Source organism: Salvelinus alpinus, chromosome 1 (genome assembly GCF_045679555.1).
Source record: "Salvelinus alpinus chromosome 1, SLU_Salpinus.1, whole genome shotgun sequence".
NCBI lineage: Eukaryota > Metazoa > Chordata > Actinopteri > Salmoniformes > Salmonidae > Salvelinus > Salvelinus alpinus.
In genome coordinates, this window is record NC_092086.1 from 64,116,809 (window position 1) to 64,144,018 (window position 27,210).

The 27,210-nt window shown below is 43.7% G+C and overlaps 1 protein-coding gene across 6 annotated transcripts in view; it reads right to left on the reverse strand.

Annotated features, from left to right (window-relative positions):
* Positions 1 to 27,210, reverse strand: part of LOC139583062 (ankyrin repeat and KH domain-containing protein 1-like) — a 60,130-nt gene that overhangs the window by 22,724 nt on the left and 10,196 nt on the right. The window contains exons 2-24 of one of the 6 annotated variants that reach the window (XM_071413815.1): positions 23,591 to 23,744; positions 20,593 to 20,716; positions 19,988 to 20,135; positions 16,364 to 16,511; positions 15,314 to 15,547; positions 15,035 to 15,129; positions 14,682 to 14,919; positions 13,358 to 13,549; positions 13,077 to 13,186; positions 12,715 to 12,802; positions 12,420 to 12,547; positions 12,043 to 12,186; positions 11,819 to 11,921; positions 10,745 to 11,632; positions 9,490 to 9,614; positions 9,275 to 9,386; positions 8,968 to 9,113; positions 8,484 to 8,626; positions 4,613 to 4,826; positions 4,298 to 4,473; positions 3,743 to 3,905; positions 3,405 to 3,500; positions 3,159 to 3,275 (exon numbers count right to left, since the gene is read on the reverse strand). In XM_071413815.1, coding sequence (XP_071269916.1) covers positions 3,159 to 3,275; positions 3,405 to 3,500; positions 3,743 to 3,905; positions 4,298 to 4,473; positions 4,613 to 4,826; positions 8,484 to 8,626; positions 8,968 to 9,113; positions 9,275 to 9,386; positions 9,490 to 9,614; positions 10,745 to 11,632; positions 11,819 to 11,921; positions 12,043 to 12,186; positions 12,420 to 12,547; positions 12,715 to 12,802; positions 13,077 to 13,186; positions 13,358 to 13,549; positions 14,682 to 14,919; positions 15,035 to 15,129; positions 15,314 to 15,547; positions 16,364 to 16,511; positions 19,988 to 20,135; positions 20,593 to 20,716; positions 23,591 to 23,744 — 4,086 coding nt within the window. Of the gene's footprint in view, positions 1 to 3,158; positions 3,276 to 3,404; positions 3,501 to 3,742; positions 3,906 to 4,297; positions 4,474 to 4,612; positions 4,827 to 8,483; positions 8,627 to 8,967; positions 9,114 to 9,274; positions 9,387 to 9,489; positions 9,615 to 10,744; positions 11,633 to 11,818; positions 11,922 to 12,042; positions 12,187 to 12,419; positions 12,548 to 12,714; positions 12,803 to 13,076; positions 13,187 to 13,357; positions 13,550 to 14,681; positions 14,920 to 15,034; positions 15,130 to 15,313; positions 15,548 to 16,363; positions 16,512 to 19,987; positions 20,151 to 20,592; positions 20,750 to 23,590; positions 23,745 to 27,210 lie in introns of all 6 variants that reach the window. The other 5 variants (XM_071413806.1, XM_071413798.1, XM_071413787.1 and 2 more) reach the window with 5 other exon arrangements.

A 27,210-nucleotide genomic window follows, 5' to 3' on the forward strand; every position in this document is an offset into this window, starting at 1 on the left:
AAAAAACATTGCTGCACGTCTGAAGTTTGCAAAACTGCACCTGGATGTTCCACAGCACTACTGGCAAAATATTCTGTAGACAGATGAAAATAAAGTTGAGTTGTTTGGAAGGAACACACAACACTATGTGTGGAGAAAAGGCACAGTACACCAGCATCAAAACCTCATCCCAACTGTAAAGTATGGTGGAGGGAGCATCATGGTTTGGGCAGCTTTGCTGCCTCAGGGCTTGGACAGATTGCTTTCATTGCCGGAAAAATGAATTCCCAAGTTTATCAAGACATTTTGCAGGAGAATGTTAGGCTATCTGTCCACCAATTGAAGCTCAACAGAAGTTGGGTGAGGCAACAGGACAACGATCCAAAACACAGAAGTAAATCATCAGAATGGCTTCAACAGAAGAAAATATGCCTTCTGGAGTGGCCCAGTCAGAATCCTGACCTCAACCCGATTGAGATGCTGTGGCATGACCCCAAAGAGAGCAGTTCACCCCAGACATCCCAAGAATATTGCTGAACTGAAACAGTTTTGTAAAGAGGAATGGTCCAAAATTCCTCCAAACCGTTGTGCAGGTCTGATCCGCAATTACAGAAAACGTTTGGTTGAGGTTATTGCTGCCAAAGGAGGGTCAACCAGTTAAATTCAAGGGTTCACATACTTTTCCCACCCTGCACTGTGAATGTTTACATGGTATGTTCAATAAAGACATGAAAATTTATAATTGTGTGTGTGTTATTAGTTTAAGCAGACTGTTTGTCAATTGTTGTGACCTAGATGAAAATCAGATCAAATTGTATGACCAATTTATGCAGAAATCCAGGTACTTCTAAAGGGTTTACATACTTTTTCTTGCCACTGTAAATAGAAATGATGTTTATTTTTTTCATTCTTTGAGAATGGTTAGCATGGTTATAAATGATCGGGAAATTAACTAAAGCACAAATAGACTTGGCTACAACTAAACATGCGGTGTCCATGTTTCATGTGACATTTTGAGTGACATGTTTTGTTGTTGCAAGGTGGCTTTCTGTCTCATTGTGGATATCTATATTTTTGTTCCTGTAACTACACAAAATCATATTGAAATATATATCAAAAAATGTAAATGTTTACTATGTCACACCGTGGCCCCTTTATTTATAGAAAGGCCCATATAATACACACACCTTTGTATTGCATATTTTACATATTTACCTGAATTCCTTACCACCCCACTAAAGGTATCACTACCAAAACATAGTGGAAAAAGTTGCAATATAGAGAACCATGCACAGTAGTGATCATTATGATTAACCTTCTATTACAGGCACATTTTAGAACATGTATTTACATACCAAATTAACTAAATAGTAAAAACAGGTTTTTGAATCGGATTTTCAAAACCTGTAAACATTGAGAAATAGAATCTCTATTGTTCTCTGTAAAATGTTCAATGTTGATTGTATGAATCTGAAACTTGTTGACTGAATTATTCATACCTCGAATTATGTTGTTTAATGTTTAAATTATCACTTTACCCACCTTAATTTTGGCAAAAATAACAGGTGTCTGTGTCAAGTTTCAGATAAATGGAGGACTCTAGATGGATATAACTCGTTTTAGTATAGATATTGCCCTTGAGGGCTTCCACCATTTAAAATTAGCCAACTGGGTGGGGATTTATATGTGTTGGGAGTGATCCGCCAATGATCAGAGTGTTGTCTTCAAATTAGGTTGCCTATGCTTTGTAAACCAAAAGCCAAAGTAGGGGAAAATGGCACAGCACAGCTTCCAGAAAAACAGTTGCTTTTAAAAACTGGGGATTTTGTGGCTAATTGAGGTAAAACAGCAATTCTGCACATAGATTATGCATATATATATATAAAATAAATATAAAAAAACATTATGCATATATGAACTACACATTGAGACATCGAACCTTAAACAGGAGATTAAAAAAATACTTAGTAGTCGCCTAAAATCCGGAGCATGTCTTTAAAGACCGTAATTTATGTGGTCATAAGTCGTCTCAAGACCATTAGATCAAGAGTCCATGGGCCCTTTGTTCAATGGTAAGAAACTCAAGTAGAGTAAACGTGAGTGCAGTACAGTAGAGCACAGAACATTATAGACGTCTATGTTTTGGCCAAAAAGCTCTAGGAGGGTTGGAGACTCAATGCATCTCAATATGCTACACTTTTTCCTGAAGTGTGCACTTGTCCACTGCCTACATGGTGGTCCTCCGTAACTCAGTTGGTAGATTATGGCACATGCAACTTTCAAATGGAGATAGCCTCAATGGCGCTGCCGGTGCTGCCATAATGGCACAGATACAAAGACGAGACCTCTATGGTGTCAATTGTTTGAGTTGCGACCATTTAGGTAACTTTGGACTTTAAAGAATCCCTATAGCTAACATATGGCTTGCCATCTTTCATTTGGACAGATGTACATCCCAGAAAACATATTTTAATCCCAAAACTTTACATATTTGATGATATATTAGATGTTCGGTAGTGACACTTCCTAAAAATAAATGAAGATTGACCAACTTGCTCACTAATTTTCTCCAAAATGTTTGCAGACAGACTACTCACCACGTGGCCATGCTGGAGAAGGGTGAAATCCCACCACCTGGTGATATTTGTAGGGGAGTGGCGTATGGCACATTCATTCTACAGTCTTTTAATGTGTGTGTTTCGGTAGTGACATCAAAAGGTTGGGAGGCAAATTTTTATTTTTAGGATGTTAAAAAATAAACAAAACTACTAATTATATCAGTATCTTTCAATGTAATCATAGAAAACTGAAGATGTTCTATTGAAATTGTGTTACAAAAATTACTAAAATCATTACTTGCTTAACTTTCAAACATGAAGTTTAGGAGTCATGGTTTGGGACAGCCACCTCAATAGAAATGTGTATAAACAATGATTGTGTACTATATTAATTTAATATGTTTGTTATAGCTTTGGATTGAATTAGAACATACCGTATAATGATGTAAATACATGTCCTAAGTTTGGAGACAACAGTTTCTTTTTTTAATATATATATATAATTTTCTGGGGTGGGACTACAAATAGCACCACTTCTGTATAATCATCCATATAGGGAATAGGGTGGTGGCATTTGGGATGCAATAGCTTTTGTTTGATAAAAAGGTCAAAGTTACTCACCTTCTCCAAGTCCAGCTCCTTCAGCAGAATGCTGGCGTTCTTGTTGGCCTCTGCTGCCTGCTGATCTTTGGCTTTGACAATGGTCTCCATGCACTGGTGACATTTCTTCAGCAGGTCCTATGAGGAGTATGAAACAAGCTTTGCCGTTGGGAGTTCGCCCACACTTTCAGAGCGCCATAGTGTTTTACCTATGTTTATATTTTTCTCATTTTCAATTAATTTGTTGCCTTGTCTGTTTTATCTCACCTTGTCTGCGATGGTGGCAATGTATCTCATGCACTCGATGTCCGAGGGGAACTGGTTGACCTCCTTCACCAGGTACTGCACCACCTTCACATGGCCCTGTAATACAGAAGGTCAGAGGTCAACCTCCCAGGATTCTTATACACACACTTCCATTTACGCACCACCAGGGTCAATATCTAGGTGCAGGAAAGGGGAGCACGTCCTAGAGTGCCGAAGTGTCAGATATTCAACTATAAGTCAATATCAGAGCAAATTTACATAAAGGAGCATGTCACACAAGTGTTTTATCACAGTATAGTTTCATTTGTGTGGTGGTGGGGGGGGGGTCAGTGTTGTACCTTGCGAAAGGCAGCCATGAGCGGTGTGATCTTGCGGTTGTCTGCTGCATCGACATCGGCCCCGGCCTGCACCAGAAGCTGCACCACGTCAAAATGCCCACCGTTGGCTGCCAGCCACAAGGGCGTGTTCCCCTTCTTATTACGCACGTCAATGTGAGCACCTCTGTGAGGATGAAGACGACAGGGTGAGTAGAAGAACAGTCAAAACTGTTCGCTGCTCTGGCACCCCAATGGTGGAACAAACTCCCTCACGACGCCAGGTCAGCGGAGTCAATCACCACCTTCCGGAGACACCTGAAACCCCACCTCTTTAAGGAATACCTAGGATAGGATAAAGTAATCCTTCTAACCCCCCCCCCTTAAAAGAGTTAGATGCACTATTGTAAAGTGGTTGTTCCACTGGATATCATAAGGTGAATGCACCAATTTGTAAGTCGCTCTGGATAAGAGCGTCTGCTAAATGACTTAAATGTAATGTAAATGTAAGAATGATATTCTGACTGAAATGTCATGCTCAATCTCATATTGCAGTCATAGGACTGTATCAGTAATTACCTGTTGATGAGGAGCTCACAGAACTTGTAGTGGCCCTTGTCTGCAGCAATGGTGAGAGCCGTGTCTCTGGAGGAGGGGACAGGTGGGGCGTTGACGTCAGCACTCTTGTCCAGCAGCACGCGTCCCACCTCAGCATAGCCACCCGACGCAGCCTCCATGAGGGGAGTCAGACCAGTCTAAGAGAGAATGTATGAGTCAGTGACATACTCCACCAAACAGACACCACACTGTCTAGCACCAAACCTCATTCCTAATGTCTTTGACTCCAGCGCACATAACGACATGTCATGTTTAGCCGATAGCAGCTGCTCTCACCTTGGCGCGGTGCTCCACGTTGGCCTTGCGTTCCAGCAGCAGACTGACTACCTCCGCCCGTCCCTGGAAGCAGGCCAGGGTCAGTGCCGTGTTGCGGTTGGTCTCGATCTGAGCGTTGATGTCCGAGCCCATGTCTAACAGCAGCTTGACCGCAGGTACGTGGCCGTTCATGGCCGCCAGCATCAGAGGAGAGATACCGAGCTTACTCCCAGTCCTGAAGGAAACAGATACACAATGAGAGAGAAACAGACAGGGAGCGGGGAAAGCAACGATAACAAACAGTTCAAGTGGAACTGACAGTGTTTTAACTACTTTGCAGATATGAAACAATCATAATATCAGTCAAAAATATGCTTCAAAACCAGCTTTAAGAGGTTTTAAAAATAGGTTCTTTTTTACAAAATTACATGACGTACATTAAGGCTTTGCGAGCAGAATAGATGGACGCAGTTCGATGCATGATTCACATAATTCACCAATACATTTCTTGGTAGTCGAAAAAAGATTCATCAGCTTGTAAATCACAACTGGCCTGGAACATTGTTTGCTGCCACAATCCAGTCGCGATGCACTGTTTCAACGACTGAATATTTAGAACAAAAACAGACTAACTAAGCCTGGGAATGTCAATACAATCAAACAAGCAAGGGCAAAGATCACAAGTCGGTCATATGGTGGCTAATAGGCTCACGCACGTGTCAAACAAGGAGCGCGGGCCGAATAGGACACAAACGCGAGTATAAATGAATCAACAGTTGAGTCATCCACTTTATGAAATTACAGCCAGATGCGCTCGCATCAGTGAATTCAACATCAATTGCGCTGCTTTCATGCGTCCCGTTTACAACGAGCAGCGGAGGGACAGTGTACAGACACATGCCACAGTCCGAGCTGGTCTACTAAAATGTTGCAGTCTGGCTTCGGTTTTTAAAACTTGACAATAACCAAAAAAATTAATCTGCAACAAAACACTATGCAAAAGAGAAACATTTAGGCCTATTACAGCAACATTTGAGCAGTAGTCTAGGTTGGCTAGTCAACTACGATAGCTATATTTTGCGTGCGCCATACAGCAATGCTGTATTCCATCGCACCAGTGATTCATTCAGTGCAATTTTTTTTTTATATATCACACACACACTACCGCTCAAAAGTTTGGGGTCACTTAGGCCAGCATCCTGGAGTCACCTCTTCACTGTTGAGACTGGTGTTTTGCAGGTACTATTTAATGAAGTTGCCAGTTGAGGACTTGTGAGGCGTCTGTTTCTCAAACTAGTACTTATCCTCTTGCTCAGTTGTGCACCAGGGCCTCCCACTCCTCTTTCTATTCTGGTTAGACAATTCGCGCTGTTCTGTGAAGGGAGTAGTACACAGCGTAGTACGAGATCTTTAGTTTCTTGGCAATTTCTCACATGGAATAGCCTTCATTTCTCAGAACAAGAATAGACTGATGAGTTTCAGAAGAAAGTTCTTTGTTTCTGGCCATTTTGAGCCTGTAATCGAACCCACAAATGCTGATGCTCCAGATACTCAACTAGTCTAAAGAAGGACAGTTTTATTGCTTCTTTAATCAGAACAACTGTTTTCAGCTGTGCTAACATAATTGCAAAGGGGTTTTCTAATGATCAATTAGCCTTTTAAAATGATACACTTGGATTAGCAAACACAGCGTGCCATTGGAACACAGGAGTGATGGTTGCTGATAATGGGCCTCTGTAGGCATATGTAGATATTCCATTAAAAATCTGCCGTTTCCAGCTACAATAGTCATTTACAACATTAATGTCTACATTGTATTTCTGATCAATTTGATGTTATTTTGAAAAATTGAAAAAATAAAGTGCTTTTCTTTCAAAAACAAGGACATTTCTAAATGACCACAAACGTTTGAATGGGAAGTGTATATATATATATATGTTTTAAGTTTAAATGTTACAATAACCTATAGCTACGTTTTTGTTATTTGGAGTTGAATACTTTTTGATTAGGGTTGCAGCATATTATGCACATCTGCAATTATAGTAGCAAAGGCAGGACAAATATTTATCTTTTGTTTTAATATGTTAAAACGCTATATACAGCATCCTATGTACATCAGCAGACATTATTAAAAAGGACCATGTTTTTTCTAATAAAACAATGGCTAGTTTGGGTCGCAGTTGCACATAGCCTATTTGATTTAGCAAAAAAATATATGATGGGCTCACTAAATTGTTGTGTTTTTTTCAATATGGTCCGTGTGCTGATTGAGTTTGACGCCCCTGGGCTAACGTATCTATTTATGTAGCTAGCTATTTATTTAGCGAGCTAAAAACACGGCATTTAACGCTAGCTAGCTAGGTGCTGGGAGGATGCCATGTTATTGGAGGTGTGGGTGAGTGACTGACTTTTCCCCCCTCATATAATTTTTCGGTGGCTACAGCTAGAGATGCTGCAAGTGTCATTTGGTTAGCTAGCAAGAACTGTGAATCACTTTGGTATCTAGCTAGCTATACTGAACTTGAACGACTTATTCACAGTTAGCATATCTCTTAGTTGTCAATCAAATATATTTGGCATTGATCAAACATGCGGGCAGGCAGGCAAGATCACATTCATTTGGGTTGGGACAAGCATGCAATGACAGGCAAGCTGCAGAAGGACGAGCAGGCTACTATTACGAGTGCAATTTTGACAGACAACTAGGTGAAAAAGTTGAGTTTAACCAATGTTCGCTTGTTAGATTTTAGCTCATCTTGCTCTGGCTAGCATTAGTTGTTGATCTTGTTGTTGATGTGCAAAGGCCACTGAGGGAAAGAGAGCCTACTTTTTTTTTTTTTTTTTTACCTTTTCTCCCCAATTTTCGCGGTATCCAATCGCTAGTAATTACTATCTTGTCTCATCGCTACAACTCCCGTACGGGCTCGGGAGAGACGAAGGTCGAAAGCCATGCGTCCTCCGAAGCACAACCCAACCAAGCCGCACTGCTTCTTAACACAGCGCGCCTCCAACCCGGAAGCCAGCCGCACCAATGTGTCGGAGGAAACACCGTGCACCTGGCCCCCTTGGTTAGCGCGCAATGCGCCCGGCCCGCCACAGGAGTCGCTGGAGCGCGATGAGACAAGGATATCCCTACCGGCCAAACCATCCTTAACCCGGACGACGCTAGGCCAATTGTGCGTCGCCCCACGGACCTCCCGATCGCGGCCGGCTGCGACAGAGCCTGGGCGCGAACCCAGAAACTCTGGTGGCGCAGCTAGCGCTGCGATGCAGTGCCCTAGACCACTGCGCCACCCGGGAGGCGAGAGCCTACCTTTTCATGGTTGTTTGATCAATAGGATTGTGAAGTTCCAAAATGTTAAACTCTCGTGTTAGTTTCATATTTGCAGAAATCCATTCAGGTCTTTGTGACTTTTAGTGAATGCGTTCTAAAGATCTAAAGTCACGCTATTGTTACTGCCTGTAAACACACAGTCCAGTTCCAAGTGAATGACGGCAGGCCTGTGTGGCAAATGGCTTATTTGCATATAGGCCTACTGTAGCTCTGATTGGCTATGGCGCACCAGTGTGCGTAGAATCCGGTCCTGGACAGTTTTTCGGTTTTATTTACTGCAGTGTCTATTAAATTGCCCAAACGCACGACCACTAACAAATGCCTTACTATACGTCATTCCCAAACATTCTAGGAATTTATAAAAACATGAAAATGACCGTATAAGTGCTCGCTTGTCAGAAAATGTAAAGGAAAGGTGTCATATTCTTCCTGGGGGTGTATTTCAACCGATTTTATGTTGCTAAAATGCTGTCCGTTCCACTTTGAGTTTGGGATGAAGACAGAGGTGCAGCCTGCACATGGAAACAAACTGTGGCAGGGGGGGCCAGTTGTGGATACCTGGAGTTGATTTCAGCACCAGCGTTGAGGAGGATCTTGATTATGTTGACGTAGCCTCCTGAGGCGGCTAGGCTGAGAGGAGTGTAGTCTGAAACGTTACGGTGCTCCTTGTTGGCCCCGCGCAGCAGCAACAGCTCTACCACCTGGAAGGAATAGACCACAAGTTATTCAATCCACAGAACACTTACTGTTTTTCTAAATGTATGGAGTGTTAAACTGGTCCAGACAGGAAGTTGGTGTCTGTCTGGTTGTCCGGACTGTTGTTTCTCTATGGGGTGGTTCAAATCGGGCTGTCTACGGTCTGAGAGATGCCAGCTCTGATCACACTACTGAACACTTCTGAACTTGATTTCATCCAGCAGCTCCCTTGTATTAGTTTAGCAACCAGCAGTTTGGGCCAGTTAAGAGCCCATAGTTCAGCCATTTTACTTGGTCTCTGATCCTATAACAAGTCACTGATGTGGTGTTGAACACAGAGCAGCACCTCTTGTCTTCCTCCAGAGCAGGCCAGGGAGAGAGGTGTGTCTTTGGTTCTCTCTGACTGGGCTTCAATGTCCCCTCCTTTATCCAGCAGGATCTCCACCACGCCAACATGACCCGCTGTAGCAGACAGGATCAGAGGGGTGAAACCTGGGGACAGACAGAGGGACAGACACTTAGATTACTCTCCAACATCATACACAGATATGGACTCTCACTTCTACAGACAAATGATCAAGGTCTCTTAAAATTGACACATTTACAAAACTAAAGCTACAACTAACATAAAAGACAAAGTATGGAGTGTGTACCCTTCTTATCCCGGTGCTCGATGTTAGCCCCGCGAGCGATGAGCACCGACACCAGCTCCTCATGACCGCCTGCACAGGCCAGCGTCAGAGCGGTGTCATGATTGCTCTCCGTCTGAGAAGAGATACAGTCAGCGTTATTTTCCTGATCAGAAACAAGACGTATTACTACTATTAGCTTAAGCAGTGTGTATTATCAGATAAGTTGTGTGACGTACGTGTGCGTCGATGTCCACAGAGGGGTAGAGGGGGAGCATGGAGGGTGGGGACTCTGCGTCAATCGGCGTCTGTGCTGTGGGTGAGGTTGTAGTGTTCAACATAGGCACTCTGCTGCTCACTGCTGCTGAGGGAGAGAGTTGTTAAAACCTCTTGAGCTGACAGCACTTTTGCACTGTTTTGCTATGGTATGCATCAATCTAGCAAGAGGGCAATATTTTGAATAATGTTGTAGTGTCCACCCCCCCTCCATGACATGTGAATGAATAAGCCTTTATATGTCCATATATGGTTACAATTAGTTTTAGAAACCTACCCTAAAGATTTCACCTTCTTTATTACTTCACCAAACATATCAAGACATTAGTAATATTCAAAATGTGTTACATTTGTGAACATCTTAACATTTGCCATTTAAATAGCATGCGTCCTCCGTATCAACAACGGGAAAAGTACAGTGACAAGGGATTTTTCTTCGTTCTGAGCATATGTTTTGTGTTTGCCTCCGACGTAACGAAACTTTTGACTTCCACACAAAATTACTTCTGTAACTATTTTAGGTTTAAGGAAGTCTGTAGGTTTCATTCTTTATCGTAGAGCTATACAAGATATATATACAGATGTGTGTGCTCGAGACGAATGCAACGAGCGCTCTCATATCGCTCTGCGATGTACCAGAACTTTCTAATGCCTTGATCACATCTACAGCGTCATTGTGCAAAATGGTATGCAGCATCATCTGGATATGTGTGCAACAAAAGTTAGACATTCACCTTTTGCTACCATTTCTGTCAGGCCGTCTACACGTACAGCTTCACGGATACGTTCAATAAATCCAACATATGCACCACACAGAACGCACTGCAACTGCCTCTGCAAAGCAATGCTGCAAAGCAAAAGCAGCGTTCCATTGGAAATGGATGTACTTCTGGTGTACCAAAATGCAATAAAGCTATCGGTGTGATCGAGGCGTAAGCACTCCCCAATAATATAAACATAATATCAGTAATTCTAGTGCCTGATTTCGGGCACTGTAGTCTTAAGAGGTTTTAATAAGACAAAACTTTCAAATTATAACCAAATCGTATTACATTAGAATTTAACGATCAAGACCATTTGTGAATTCTGTTTAAACTGTACTGAAACTATGTTGAGTATTAAGGAAATGGATGGGGGAGGGAACATTGTCACTATTTATAGTTATTAGAAGAACTAAGGAAAGAGATGAACCAGAGTCTACAGTAACTGCTCACACACCTGCCATGATATCGTCCAACGTGTCTGTGAGCGTCTGTGCGGGTGTGGCTACCATGAGTCCATCAGGGTCCTGGGTGAGAAGGCCCGGTCCCAGGCCTGTCAAATGCTGTCCCAGCATCTGCTGCTGGCTCACCATCGCCCTCTGCAGGTCAGGGCTGTCGAGGTAGTCTGCTGTGCTAAAGTCTGTGGATTGCTGGGTGGCCAGGGACTGGATGGGTACGAAGCTGGCATGCAGGCCTTGGGTCTGAGGAGGAGAGGTTGGCGGGGGCTGTTGGGCCTCTCTGTACAGGATGGTGTCCACCTGGGGCAGCTTGGCGTAGTCCACCTCTTCATCCTCCTCGTCATCATCATCTTCATCATCATCATCCTGTTCCTCGTCGGCGGGGTGGAGCTGCCCATCGTGGTGGTGGTTGCCCTCCCCGTCCCCCTCGGTGTTGAAGCCCGGCTGTGCAGCCTGCATTGGCAGGGGGGTGCCGAGCTTCTCCCCCCCTGCCGCCTGACCCGGCTGCCCCGGGTCGTCCTTCAGGCCTTTGGCCTCCAGGTACTCTTTGGTGAACTGCTGCTGCGTCTTGAGCTGCAGCTGGCGCTCCACCTTCTGCAGCTCCTTGAGGATCTTCTTCTTCTTCTGCACCTGCTCCTCGCGGCTCTTCTTCAGCTCCTCAATCTTGTCTTTGGTGAGCGGCTCTCCCTGGATCAGCTCTAGAGACTGCAGCTGGGCCTTCTCTATGGCGGAGATCCTCTGGCCCAGCTCGTTCAGCTTGCCCTCCGTCTCCTCCACAATGCATTCCAGGGGCTGGTATGGGTGGAAGGGGGGCAGCAGATCTGCATCTGGACTGCCTGTAGCGACGGGGCTACCCAGGTGGGGGCTCAGCCTCTGCTTGGAGCTGCCTGAGACAATCGCACAGGACAACACAACCAGTTAGCTACGAGGTTGTACCATTCAGTATTACAGTAATCATTACCTGTAACATTTTGATGCCTTGTGCTGTCAGCTGGTGTCTAGTGGGCTTCTTGGCCAGTGAATTAACAAAGTTAGACATGTATTTGCTGTTAACGCATGTTGTATGAACTGACCTTTTGTGATGACAGGTGGATGCGTTGTGATGTTGGAGGGGACCCTGTCTGGCTCTTGAGGAGGCACCACCATGGCCAGGGCTTGGAATGGAACTCGTGGAGCCTGTTTGGGTAAGGTAAAGTGTAAGATAACATAAAAGTATAATTTGGTATCAACACGTCATCCAGACAAATAACATGTTTGTAGAAGTAGATGTTTGTCTATAGGCAAGTCAGCAGACTACCTGAGAGGTGTCATTGGAGGTGGGTGTGAGCTGAGACATGTCAGGCGTGGGGACCGACAGGATGTTGTTGGGGTAGTCGAGGAGGTAGGACACCACGATGGTGTGTCCACCCTTAGCAGCTTCAATCAGCATGGTGGAGCCATCCTATGTGAAAAATTTACAAAACACACGTTACCATTAGTCTCAGGTTCTTGGGAGAAGTTACAACTTATCTCAAGACAACTAAAAAAGACAAAAGAAACAATTGTGTTCATAGGAGTTACAGAAAGGTTTGTCTTTACAGGAGTCCATTATAATGCTTGCAGTGCTTGCACTCTTAACATTAGATTTCTCTCCTGAGACCTTTCCGCCCAGGAGCTTGGGACAGGCGAACTCACCTTCAGTCTGTGTGTGGGGTCGGCCCCGTGGGCCAGCAGCAGCTCCACCACGGCCAGGTGACCCCCAGCGCAGGACAGAGACACCACAGTGTGATCATTGTTGGCCGTCGCCCTGTTAACATTAGCACCTGGTGGAGGGAGACAAAGGACAGGGTCAACCTAAGCACACCTGCAAAAAGTAGCAACACTACGACATGTTAAGACAAATGTATCGTTGTGTCTGTCCACCGCGCAAGTTCAAATGTGTCAGAGTTCTGGTGTGTGGTAGTTATACAGGGAGGAGGCAGAGGCACACCTTTGCTGATTAGGAACTGTACAGTACACAGGTGTCCCGCTCTGGCTGCTTTCATCAGAGGGGTCCTGCCCCCCTCCGATTCATGTTCCTGCAAGACAAACAAAGACAGAAGTGAGTCAAGTGGGCACACAGAAACAAATGAGCCTATTCAAGCAGCAATGTATACAGCATCTTAAAAACGCCCAGGCTGCATCCCAAATGGTACCCGATTCCCTTTGAAGGGAATATTTTAGGATGCCATTCGGGAAGCACACCCACACTTATACAAACATGTAAACAATTCATGCAAAAACGCTATGTATTGACATGAACTGTGTTTCCCATAGATGAGGACAGGACGGAGGGTCGGGGAGAGGTCTCACCAGGTCAGCCCCCGTCTGCAGCAGCACGTCAGCCACGTCTGTGTGTCCATTCTCACAGGCGTACGTCAGCGCCGTGTCTCCCGTCGCCGTGGTAGCGTGGACATTTGCGCCTGAAGACAAGAGTACAAGTGTCAAATTACACACTGAGGGTTGTGTGTGTGATCAGGATAAAGAAAAACTTGAGGAACTGATTGTTTTTATAGCCAAGTCAATTTCAATAATGAGGTTGGTAGAGTTTGGTTTGAGAGAGACAGGCTGTCCTTAGGAGAGGTTCTGCTCACCTGCAGCCAGCAGGTATTTGACCAGCTCCAGGTGTCCCTCTTGAGCAGCCTCCATGAGAGGCGTGGAGCAGCCGAGTTCGATGTCGGCCCCGGCCTTGATGAGGAAGTCAGCCACCTCCAGGAAGCCCCCACAGCAGGCGAGTGTCAGGGCCGTCTCCTGGGTCTCCTCTGTCTGAGCGTTGATGTTGGCACCTGCAGACAACAGAGACAACATAGACAGAGGGACAAGGATTCATCAGATGATTTGGCCTGGAACAAATTTTAAAAGGAGTACTAATCTATTCCGACTGTTGGATATTGACCCCAGAATTGATTTTCCCGATTTGTAATAGAAAAGCCAGCTTGTCCCTTTTGCATTAACTCAGTAAGAAAATGATCTTAAACCTGTGAATGAACATCATATCACTTGGATTACATTCCTTCATTTTATTTCCAAAAGAGGACTTCTGCATTTTGCCTCAACACTAAGCTTGGACGGACAATAAACAGGTGTAGGATCTTAATTTGACCTACACCGAGTCCACAAAACATTAGGAACACCTTCCCAATCTTGAGTCGCACTCCCTTTTGCACTCAGAACAGACTCAAATCGTTGGGGGCATGGACTCTACAAAGTGTCGAAAGCATTCCACAGGGATGCTGGCCCATGTTGACTCCAATGCTTTCCACAGTTGTGTCAAGTTGGCTGGATGTCCTTTGGGTGGTGGACCATTCTTGATACGCACGGGAAACTGCAACGTTGCGTGAAAAACGCAGCAACTTCGCAGTTCTTGACACTCAAACCAGTGCGTCTGGCACCTACTACCATACCCAGTTCAAAGGCATTTAAACATGTCTTGCCCATTCACCCTCAATGGCACACATACACAATCTATGTTGCAAATGTCTCATGGCTTAAACATCCTTCTTTAACCTGTCATCTACACTGATTGAAATGGATTTAACAAGTGACATCAATAACGGAGCATAGCTTTCACCTGGTCAGTTTCATGGAAAGAGCATGTGTTCCTAATGTTCTGTACACTCAGTATATTGTTACAGCAACAGGATTTAAACGTTTAAGTCCATAATGTTGCTTAATCTGTGTTTAGGCTATTAGCTGGCCAAAAGAAGGATGACTAAAAGTGCAATAGTGTTAACATAACTGTGCTAGTGGGGGTTTTCAGTGGATTTATGTAAATCACAAAGCTCATCTGCATTTCCTGCAGTGTCGGAAAATTCTCAGCAACAAAAGGTGATCAAATAAAGATCCTACATCTGTAGTAGGGAAAATCTCTAAACCGAAGCACTAGTTTATTTCAAACGGAGAGAGAGAAGTCCATACCTTGTGCCAAAAGCAGCGCTACCATCTCCTCGTGGCCCTCTCGTGCAGCCTCCATGAGTGGAGTGTATCCCTCATCATTAACCTCCTCCAGGTTGGCACCCCTCTCGATCAGCAGGGCAGCTAGCTCTACATGCCCCCCACAGGCCGCCAGCGTCAGCGGAGACTCAAACGAGTCAGCAGGCATGTTGACCTGCGCCCCGCTGTCCAACAACAGCCGCGCCACCTCCACATGCCCGTCCTGAAGAGAGGCAGAGACAACAGGGTTCACCAATGTGCACAGCCATACTGCACCTTGTCCAATTTAATTGTGCTGCACAACCAAAATGCGTTCATGTGTGTGTGTGTGTATTCACCATACAAGCCTCCATGAGTGCTGTGTGCATCTCGTCTGTCTTGTGCTCTTGGTCGGCCCCAGCCTCTAACAAGAAGCGCACCATGTCCAGGTGCCCTGTGTGTGGGAACAATGATAAACAATGCTCTGGGTGCTTCTTCCCTACAATTACAATTCCTGTTTAACATTCATACTTTTTCAACATACGTGACAACATTAGATCACTTGTGTCAAGGATTTCTAGACAAAGACTCCCGATCGCTCTGATGCATGGGTAAGGGGTTCATTGTGCAGGACGTACCTTTATAGCAGGCCAGCGTAAGCGCACTTTCCTTGAACTCGTTGGAGTGCGTGTTGATTCCAGCACCGTACTCCAGGAGCACCCGGGCGACCTCCACGTGTCCCGCGCTGGCCGCCTCCATCAGGGGGGTGTGGCCGTTTTCATTGTGGTCCTCAATGTTGGCGCCTTCCTTCAGCAGCACCTTCACCACGTCCAGGAAGCCGCCCGCACACGCATACGTCAGCGCTGTGTTACCTGACAAGAACAAGGACAGAGTGTTAGTGTTTGTGGACATTCACAGCAGATGTATATAACTGCATGTGGTGGGAAAGTATGACATGGAACCCAAACCGGTTGTGCGCGAGCGCCTTCGTGCATAAATGTATTTTGTCCCCCTACACCAAACGTGATCACGACATGCAGGTTAAAATATCAAAACAAACTCTGAACCAATTACATTAATTTGGGGACAGGTCGAAAAGCATTAAACATGTATGGGAATTTAGCTAGTTAGTTTGCACTTGCTAGCTAATTTGTCCTATTTATCTAGCTTGCTGTTGCAAGCTAATTTGTCCTGGGATATAAATATTGAGTTGTTATTTTACCTGAAATGCACAAGGTCCTCTACTCCAACAATTAATCTACACATAAAACGGTCAACCGAATCGTTTCAAGTCATCTCTGCTCCTTCCAGGCTTTTTCATCTTCGAACTTATATGCTGATTGGCATCAACTTTCATAGTATTACCACGAGGACTGGCAACACAGTTCGTCTTTCAATCACCCACGTGGGTATAACCAATGAGGAGATGGCACGTGGGTACCTGTTTCTATAAACCAATGAGGAGATGGGAGAGGCAGGACTTGAGGCGCAATCTGCGTCAGAAATAGGACTTCAATTTTAGCCCTTGGCAACGCAGACGCTCGTTGACGAGCACGAGCAGTGTGGGTGCAATAATTGAATAATATAGATTTCTACATTTATTTTGCAACGGTCGCGCACGTGACGCGAGCGGTGTAGTCAGGGTATGAGACTGTCTGGATTGAGCGAATGTGACTTGGTGTATTTACCTGTGGAGGATTGTGCGTTGACATCAGCCCCATGTACCAGGAGCAGTTTGACAATGTCTACATAGCCGCCGCTGGCTGCTGCCATGAGGGGCGTGATGTCGCCCTTGATGCCCCGATCTTCAACGTTAGCGTGCATGGCCAGCAAGACCTGCAGGAGAACAGACAACATCAGTGCTTGCAACAGATACCCAGGCACAACCACAAAGCCCCAGGTTGGCAGTAGAACATTTTAATCTATTCTGTTCTTTCAACCAATCGATTGTAATTTTCCGTACACAGACACCATATATGTTTGAATAAAAAACACTATATGCATTAAGCTTGTCTGAAGCATTAAGAGCACTGTTTTATGAAATAAGACACAAACGACTCAAGAGGGAGCCAGAGATCATGATAACCGGAAAATGCAAAACCTGTCCCGACCATCCTCCTTGGCTCCTACTGGCTTTCGGACACTCTGCTATTACTCTCCTGAAGTGTCCGGTAATAGGCTACACGAGGAGTCAGGAAACTTTCTCATGTGGAATGCCAATTTATCTCACCATTTCTACCGATCTGAGTGCCAGTTAGTTTTCATATGCACATTTGAGGAAGAGTTTCATTTCATTTATAATAAGTCTTCATATCTCAAAATCATTGTCATGTGGTTAATCAAAATTTGGACACTTGCTCATTTAAGGGATTTTATTTTTACTATTTTCTACATTGCAGAATAAGACATCAAAACTAGAACGGATATGGAATCATGTAGTAATCAAAAAGATTGACTAACCTTATTGTCTTAAAGTAATAATGGACTGTCGTTTCTCTTTGCTTATTTGAGCTGTTCTTGCCATAATATGGACTTGGTCTTTTACCAAATAGGGCTATCTTCTGTATACCACCCCTACCTTATCACAACACAACTGATTGTCTTAAACACATTAAGGAAAGAAATTCCACAAATTAACTTTTAACAAGGCACACCTGTAAATTGAAATGCATCCCAGATGACTTCCGCATGAAGCTGGTTGAAATAATGCTAAGAGTGTGCAAAGGGTGGCTGCTTTGAAGAATCTAGGGGTCACCTAGGGGTCATGATTGGGGCTGTACCAAATGATTGATCTATTAGAATAATTGATTATGCTTATGTTGTATTAATAGAAGGGGAGCGGTTATAAGACCCCTCCCTCCTTACATTTACAGGGTCCTAGACTATAGATTAACTATATATATATATATATATATATATATATATATATATATATATATATATATATATATATATATACATACATTGAGGTTTTAATATTGTTCCATAGTTGTTTTCTAGTTCTCTCTCTCTGCCTCTTATAAAGAGACCTCTTATAACTCTTATAAAGAGTTCTGTCTGTGTGACAGACAGAACTCTGCAGGGGAGTGTAGGAGACAAGACTAGTCAGACATTCCACTATAAATCAACTTGGACCAAGGAACGAACCCTAACAACAACATGATTCCATATGTGTTATTTCATAGTTTTGATGTCTTCACTATTATTCTACAATGATGAAAATAGTAAAAATAAAAACCCTTGAATGAGTAGGTGTCCAAACTTTTGACTGGTACTATATAGTTATCTTTGTTTATTTGAGCTTTTCTTGGACACACACATAAAACAACAGCCTAACAACCAAACAGTCGAATAATTGGGGTCCGCCATAATTTGAATACAACTGTATTGGATTACAGAACTAGATGGAACTACGGATTAAAAGCAAGGCAGGGCAATGCTAGCAGTATTACGTGAGTAGTTAAAAAAACAAAGATGAGACAGAGTGTGTGTGTGTGTGTCAGAGGAGCCTGGTTTGATGTTGATGATGTGTTTTCTTGTATGCCAAATGAGACAGAGATTGTTGCTGTGGGGGAGCCCAGAGGGAGGTGCTGAATCTGGAAGTGGGCTGCTCATTCGACTGTTAGATTGGAGCAGGCTTTTGCAGACATGCTCCTAAAATACCAGCCTCTCATATCACTCCTACACAACCTGGGATAAAGATGCAGGTTGGTGGCACTGATATTTGGCAGTCTCAGCCACATACATAGGCTTACTGTACATGGTCTCCAGACTGCAGGCCTTCCTAAGAGCAGAGCAAGGCAGTTGCCTCAGTAGTGTTCTGTTTTGGCGGTTATGGGCAGCCTAGCTGTGTGGAGGAGATGGTGCTTTTTGTTCCTGTGAGTCTCCTTGTGTCAACGGCTCTTGAAATTGTTGAGTCCTTTGTCATGTAATGTGAATGGTGGATTCAATAAAGTATTTAAAGTGTGTGTGTGTGTGTGTGTGTGTGTGTGTGTGTGTGTGTGTGTGTGTGTGTGTGTACTAGAGGTCGACCGATTAATCAGAATGGCCAATTAATTAGGGCCGATTTCAAGTTTTCATAGCAATCGGAAATCGGAATTTTTGGGCGCCGATTTGCCAATTTTTTTATATATTTTTTTACACCTTTATTTAAATAGACAAGTCAGTTAAGAACACATTCTTATTTTCAATGACTGCCTAGGAACGTTCTGTCTCGTTCAGGGGCAGAACGACAGATTTTAAACCTTGTCAGCTCGGGGGATCCAATCTTGCAACCATACAGTTAACTAGTCCAATGCTCTAACACCTGATTACATTGCACTCCACGAGGAGCCTGCCTGTTACGCGAATGCAGTAAGCCAAGGTAAGTTGCTAGCTAGCATTAAACTTATCTTATAAAAAACAATCAATCAATGACAGTCATTGCTCCAATGTGTACCTAACCATAAACATCAATGCCTTTCTTAAAATCAATACACAAGTATATATTTTTAAACCTGCATATTTAGCTAAAAGAAATCCAGGTTCGCAGGCAATATTAACCAGGTGAAATTGTGTCATTTCTCTTGCGTTCATTGCACGCAGTCAGGGTATATGCAACAGTTTGGGCCGCCTGGCTCTTTACGAACTAATTTGCCAGAATTTTACGTAATTATTACATAACATTGAAGGTTGTGCAATGTAACAGGAATATTTAGACTCATGGATGCCACCCGTTAGATAAAATACGGAACGGAATAAACGTGTTGTTTTCGAGGGGATAGTTTCCGGATTAGTCAAAGTTATATGGTTTAGAGAGAAATAGTCGACGCGTTATAATTCCTGTAATAACTTGCGGCTGAACTTGAAAGGGGTTCCTTCGTTATTTTACCGTTCATGTCTTCCATAGAATGTCTTGATCTACTTCAAATAAGGTCTGTGTTTCGCGGAGGAGCAGACTGACAGGGGACCATGCAGACAAGCTCTGCTTTCTGCACTACAACCTGAAATTTAACTGGGAATATTGAAGACCCATGAAAGCTGGTGGTTCGTTTTAACATATGTTCTCATGTTATTTGAGACTAAATTGATTTTATTTATGTATTATATTAAGTTAAAATAAGTGTTCATTGTTCATTCAGTATTGTTGCAATTGTCATTATTACAAAAATGTGTGTGTGTGTGTGTGTGTGTATGATATATATATATATATATAAATACATATTAAAAATAAAAATCGGCCGATTAATCGGTATCGCCTTTTTTTGTTCTCCAATAATCGGTATCGGCGTTGAAAAATCATAAAATCGGTCGACCTCTAGTGTGTACTCTACCTGTGCGAGTTCATAGTATCCGGCAGAGCAGGCGAGGCAGAGCAGACTCTCTCCCTCCTCCGTGTGTTCGTTGACGCTCCGCCCCTCATCCAGCAGCTTCCTCACGGCATTGACATCCCCGTCCGAGCACGCCTCCGCCAAGCTACGGCTGAAAATAACCAGACTGCTACAATTACTGGGACTGTGGCTGCACAGGGCAAATCAACAGCAGGTCAGAAAACAAGGTTACAGAGCGCTGTCACAATTCACACCGTCTAATACTCAACGAAGTTGAAAACAAAAAGGCCTCACTCAGGGCAGGGCTGTACATGCATTTCATGAACTGCATTTGGCTCAATATGGTGCCTTAAAGCGTTTCAGTAAAAAAGTTATCGAATTTGTGAGAACAAGGTAACGTCTATGAATCATGTGAACTATTCAGAGTCCGAGCATAGTTACTTTTTCATCTAAGGAATTGTCAATTGTTCATGAAGAGGGGAAACGCTAACTTGAAGAAAGCACAAAGGAAACATATGGCCTAGACAAGAACATCTTTCTACTGGTATGAGAATAAGGTGTGCTGCACCTTTGTGGTATGAGACTACTAGAGCAGAAGAGATACATACTTGTCTGCCTGGCTGGTGTTGAGTGTGTTTTCAGCCCTCATGCGTGTGAGAGCAGCCGCAGCCTCATCCAGTGCACAGCTCACGGACGACGTCAAGCGGCGTAGCACCTCTGGATCTGCAAAGGCTTTACCATCGGTAGTGGACAGTTTACCAATGCCTTCATAGGCACAGGGCCGTGCATCGAGGGTCACCAGCATTCACAGCACAGCCGCAGTGACCACAAACGCATCCACAGTTAGTGCCGGGCCAAATAAAAACACACACAAAACAGGCATAAGTTAGCCCATGTTCCAACCATGCAACATGTTCAAAGACACAGTGCAAAGAACACATTCTGTCTGTATTATCAAATGCTGAACAGTGTTGAGGAAACAGAGTTTTTAAACCTAGAGGCGCAAGATCGCGAGACTTCCCGGGAACGCTTGCGAAAGAAACAAAGCAGATTTGGGGTTTGAGAAGTCAATGAGAAGTGAAATATTATTCCTTAGTTGTTAATTTTCTCAAAATCGAAATGGCACAACCTAGATTCGAGCCAATGTCTTAAGTAGTTGAACATGTTATGTTTCATTCTCATCAAAAACAGCTTTATATCAAAGGTGTGCCTTTGATTTGATGACCTGCATATCTGCAGTTCGGAGTGAGATGACCGTTAAACCCAATGACGTGTTTCTGCGCATGAGCTTAGCTAGCCAACATCGACATGATGCCTACAAGTGTGATCTGGGATTTCTACTGGAGAAATAGTTTCCGATAATATCAATTGGGGAAACTGAAAACATGACTAAGTGTGTGCATAATATACACTGAATCAATGGAACAGAGCCTGGTGATCAGCCAACGTTGAGGCTTAACAACAGAATAATGAGCCCAATATTGCCTATGGTATGCAAAAACCACTGCACGTGCCACGTGGTTGGTTACACAGATGTGCAGCAGTTCAGACACGCACACCACACAGAGAGGAACAGACAAAAACACAGGAACAAACAATCACTACGACACATACACACAAAGATAGACAGGAGGCAGACACACGTACGGAAACAACAGAGTCTACTAAAGGCCAGTGCTGAGTCATGATGGGAGCTGTTGCTGCTGTATGGAAATCCATTGTTCATGTTAATCTCCCCCGTGGTGTCCCAGCGAGCCTAGCTACCTCCCATCTCATCTCATCTCATGGGCTGGGCTAGCCTGTACCAGCTCGCCATGCACTGACTGACTGGCTGGCTTGCTGGGGACCAGCTAACCTGCTGCCTGTCTGCACACCACACCGTGCCATCCACAGCTTCATGCACATCAAATCAGACCAATTAACTTCTTTAATTGTTTCAGAAAGCTTTTCTTTCTCTAAAGAGGCAGCAATGACTGTGGTTCTATACAGACAGACCAAGGTTAAGTGCTTTGATGGTCTGATTCAGCTTAGCTCAACTGAGGCCAGAGAGAGACAGTTGTGGCCTGTGAGCACCCTGCAGTCAACGTTAATGTATTTATTTTATTTAACTAGGCAAGTCAGTTAAGAACAAATTCTTATTCACAATGACGGCCTAGGAACAGTGGGTTAACTGCCTTGTTCAGGGGCAGAACGACAGATTTTTACCTTGTCAGCTCGGGGATTCTACCTTTCGGTTACTGGCCCAACGCTCTAACCACTAGGAAATCTGCTCCCCCAACTTTACTGATTACTGTAATTGATCATATCATTTAGATTATTTCCCCCCTCCATAGACAGTCCCACAGGGTAACTACAGAACCCATAAAACAACCGGATGCAAACCAAAGTAAAAATAAAACGCAGGGGTTTATGTTGTAGCAGAGAATCTTTTTTGGTGTTGAGCACTAGCGTTTGTGATGTTGGTATTTCTCCCTTGCAGCGTGCCAACTCCACACACCTACAGGGTCATGTCCCAACACAGTGGCAGGAACAGAAACACGAGCACCAGACACAGGCCTGCTAACTAAATTGCAGCAAAATTGTAGGCTTAAATTTATACTCTATTGGGTGGAGATTCAAGCAGGTTTCGGCATTCAAACAATCAAAAAAGACCAGCAGTCCTATTCAATAACGAGAATACGACTGGGCAGCCTTACCATGTAACGTTGTTGTAATTTAACATGATTTCAAATGCATAGTGGGCATGGCAGAGGGTGAAATGTGGGCAGTTCTGAAAACAGGGGCATTCATAAAACTAGGTGAAGGAGTCAGATCATGGTGCTACTATACCAGGCTTTCCGTTAGGAAAAGGGATTTTAATTTACTGGCCATTTGAGATATTTACTGGACCCATATGCATTGGGTGCGTAACTCATTAAGACGTCCACCCACAATGCTCAGAATGACAGAAATCACATTAAGATCATGGTAATTCATCTTAACAGAACATGCAAATCCTGTAATGAAGCAGCCAATAAAACGTCATGCAATTAGCGGGAAAACACAGTTCTAAACAGCACACCTGATACGAGCGGTTCCATATGTGACAGATGAAAATCTCTGTTAGAAACGAGGGGGGAATCTAAAGATGCAACAACTAGGATGGGTTGTTAATATGACTAGGATTGGGCCTTTGGTTTCTAGATAGAAAAAGACAGCTGATATGAAACGCCTTAACAAACGATTGCTTTAATAACAGTTGAGCAATGACTTGAGATGTAAATGCTATTTTCACTCCAGCAGCAGCTCTAGCGCTATCTGACAAGTGATATTCCGCTCAAATTAGGCTCTGTATGCTGTGCGATGAATGAGATACATGACCTCTAACGAATACGCACAGCCCAATTTAATTCCACAAAATTTTGAAATTAACCTATAGACCGATAAGCATGACGGTCAAATGCATTTACATCGACTGATATTTCCATCAATGAATAAAAAGCATTCTTTTGCAAAGGGATCGTTTCTTCTCCCGGTCAATTTGGCCGGCAACAATTCTATCTAATCTGCTTTTCCGTTCGTGGAGGGGGGGGTCAAAAGCCAGCAATTACCCTGTACTATACGTACCGGCTGCTTCTAACAGAGCCTCCAGTCTGGCTTGTGTTTCTGGGTCCACTGTTCTGAGGTCAGCTCCTTCGGCAGCGCTGGACAGGAGCAGCTCCGACGCAGTCTTTAGCATGGGGTTGTCCAGGTCTTCCTGGTCTAATATGAAGGACTCCACCTAGAGACAAGGAGAAACACAAGAGATAGTCAGAACAGGAGGGACGATGATGCTCATTTTGCCCTATACAGTTGCTGGGAGAAACCTATCGCCTCAATTAAAAATAGTTATTATTACAATAGTGATTCCTATCATACAGTATTGTATGATCTTATGACCACCGGAAATAAAATAAAAAAATACTTCTGTATATTCTGAGGAAGGTATGGGCAGGCCCATTTCATGATGACACAGGCAGGTATAGTCTAGTAATTGGCACGAGGGCACCAGTAAAAATAATCCCCAAGCTCCACCCCCTCGAGCATGTTGCCTGGAGACGGAGCAGTACAGTGCTTAGGACCTGAGCCTTGGTGGAATTACATGAACTGATCAGCGCGTTTCCCCTCCCCTCCCTGCGACCTTGACCTCCATACACCTGCCTAACGGCCATCAGGGCAGGACACCCAGCAGGCTGGCTCTGTCCATCTGTCATTTCATGGTCTACAGGGGAGTACATCCCAGCCATCACGGTCACCATTCAGGGACACAGCTGTGTTTTGGATCACGAGAATACCAGCAGACTGAAAGCCGCTCATGTAGCACAATCTGTTTACTAACACAAACACACCCAATCGTACACTATCCCTACAATGTTCTTTACAGACTGGACAACGGACAACTCCATGATATACTGCATGATATCAACAAGCATCCCTGGCACAAAGGGACCTGAAAAGCAGAGGCTCTGCCAAAAGAATTGACCCAATGAACAGAACCGAGTTGGAAGGAGAGAGGGAGGTATGGTCAGCAACTCTCCATTTCCATTTTTCTTTCACAAATGTCGCTCAGAGAAAAATGATCAAACTGGTGAATATAATTGAAACCATACTGGGGTATTTCTCACTGCTGAGGCACAGCTGGAACTGTTGTGCTCTGTGCTTCAACTCAGGGAAGCATCTGTCTCAGGGGGTGTGTCTGAACAAGAGCGCGGGACAAGAGACCACGTCCAAAAAAGTGACTCATTACCTCGTCCATGCACGTCTGTCTGCGCGAGTGTGTGAGAGAGAGACACTGATGCAGGGAGCGGCAGAGAGATGGAGCCTGTAAATGATCTTACATTACGTTATCTTATATTACACTTAGTCTGCAAGGAAATTGCGGGTAATGGGTGCTAGAAAGGAGAAACTCAATCACAGAATGCTGAGTTAAATAGAAGACGGTTAATAACTGTCAAGAAACATGACATCATTGCTCCCAAAAATCTGGCAAAGCTTCCTTGGTCAAACGCCTCTTCTGCAAAATTATCCTGCACTTCTGAGAACTTCTCTCAGCCGGAGCACAATGAGGAAAAACAACATTGACACATTCAATGACATTCCAACAATAAACTCATGTTTGCTAAGGTTATTAGTTACAATCACTTCTAAGATGGTAGAATAACGAAAAAAGGTTTAAATATTGGCATCATTCCCACACAATCAATCTATTGGGTACACTGTTATAATGTTAAGCTCGAGCATTAACCGGTACTTACATATGCCATCTAATATCTGACTCGCCACCATGTGAACCTTATGACAATGAAAAACAACAAGTACTGCGCACAAGAGATTCCCTGCAAGTCAGTGGCCACAAAAACGTACACATAACTTACAATAGCCTGTAGTGATAACCTACAGTTGTACACAACACTGGTCCTTTCTGTAATAAAAAGTTTCCTGTCCAATAGTCTAGTCGATCCCTGACCCTCAGACACACACTGACAATACAGTACAGTGCTGAGCTGCTACAGTACTCAAAATAAGTAGCTTTGCACGAGTGGTGGCTTTTGCGAGCCGGAGCAGCTCATAGGAGCAGGAGCCTGACCAGAACTGGTGCAGACCAGAGCAGTAGATGCAGTCAGTAGTTTGTCAGTTTCTATAGCGCGAGTCAGCTTGATGTACAAGTACACCCCCTGGATAGGACAATAGAATGGAGTTAAAGACCTGCGACAGACTTTCTTGTTAATGCCGAGTGCCAAGCAGAGAGACGCTCGCACTGGGTGCCATTTTTACAGTCTTTTGTAAGACTCGGCCAGGGATCGAAGTCCCAACCTTCAAATCTCAGGGCGGACACTAACATGGTTCACTACTCGAAGCGTCAACGCAAATCAAATCAAATGTTATTTGTCACATACACATGGTTAGCAGATGTTAATGCGAGTGTAGCGAAATGCTTGTGCTTCTAGTGTGTTCTAAATATGTGTGCATGTGCGTCGGTCTACATTTTGGGAGCGCTAACTAATACATTCACAGGGAATGAAAGAATAGAACATCCTGTGGTCAAGGAACCTTGAATAAACCACTCAATGTGAGGCACTAGTTCTCCAGTAACAACATCTGCCTTTACCCTCCAACACAAACCCCCAAAGTGTCACTGTAAAATCATGAGTTTTCTTATTATAATTATTTTCACATAGATATTTGTATGACATGGTTTCCGTTAGCTGGTAAACGGCAGCTTTTGGCAGCCTTTTTTTTTTAAGCTGATAAAACAAATTCCCCCCCCCAAAAAAATATTGCTATTTTATTCATTGATGGAATTAACAGTCGATGTGCTCCAAATATATTTCATAGGCTAATAAATGTTCAAACTGCTTGCAAATTAGTGTCCGGTGTGTGTGCGCGTTTCAAGCAAAGACCTCATAAGGGACTTCAGCTAAGTGTATCCCGACTGGGCAAAATTGGTGATGACGATGTTAATTATCCCCATTTCCAGTGTACCTGCCGAGAGGGGATTCTTTTTCCAAAAGAGTCAAATCGAGGCAAATTGTGTTCAGCGTGTCCGGTCATAGTAGTTCTGCTGCCGATCCACATATCCCGCCCGTGTCATGTATAGCATAAATACTGGGATTGAATGTTATGTATATTGTAATTTAAGATATGGTGGGGTCATGACTTGTGTCGTGTTATACATAGATATAGAGAGCTATATATATATATATATATATATATATATACACATATTTACCTCTATATCTAGCTCTCTATATCTATGTATAACACGACACAAGTCATAACCCCACCATATCTTAAATTACAATACACATAACATTTACTAGCATCATCAAGTAGAAATGTAAAAAGCGTGAGAATTTGAGTGTTGGAAACAAATGCTTTCATAAATGCATGGCGCAAGCCTCGTTTCACAGAAGCATTGTAAAATAAGCTCTCGCTCAATGAACCACCGTTAACGAATTACGTTTATTTAGATAACGTATTTCATTGTCCAACATCAGTTTTAGAATTTCTTTATTTTGTGGCCGCTTAGAGTGTCCTCCTTCCACTGCTGTGGTGCTGAATTGCAGCGGGAATGGGGAGTGGGGCGTGCCGGCCCGGTCATGGCTAGAAGGGATCCAGCTTGTCAAATTAACTTCACACACTGCATTGTTTTACATTTTAGCTAACCCGAACCCTTTTCCTAACCTAACATAATTATTTTAACCTGC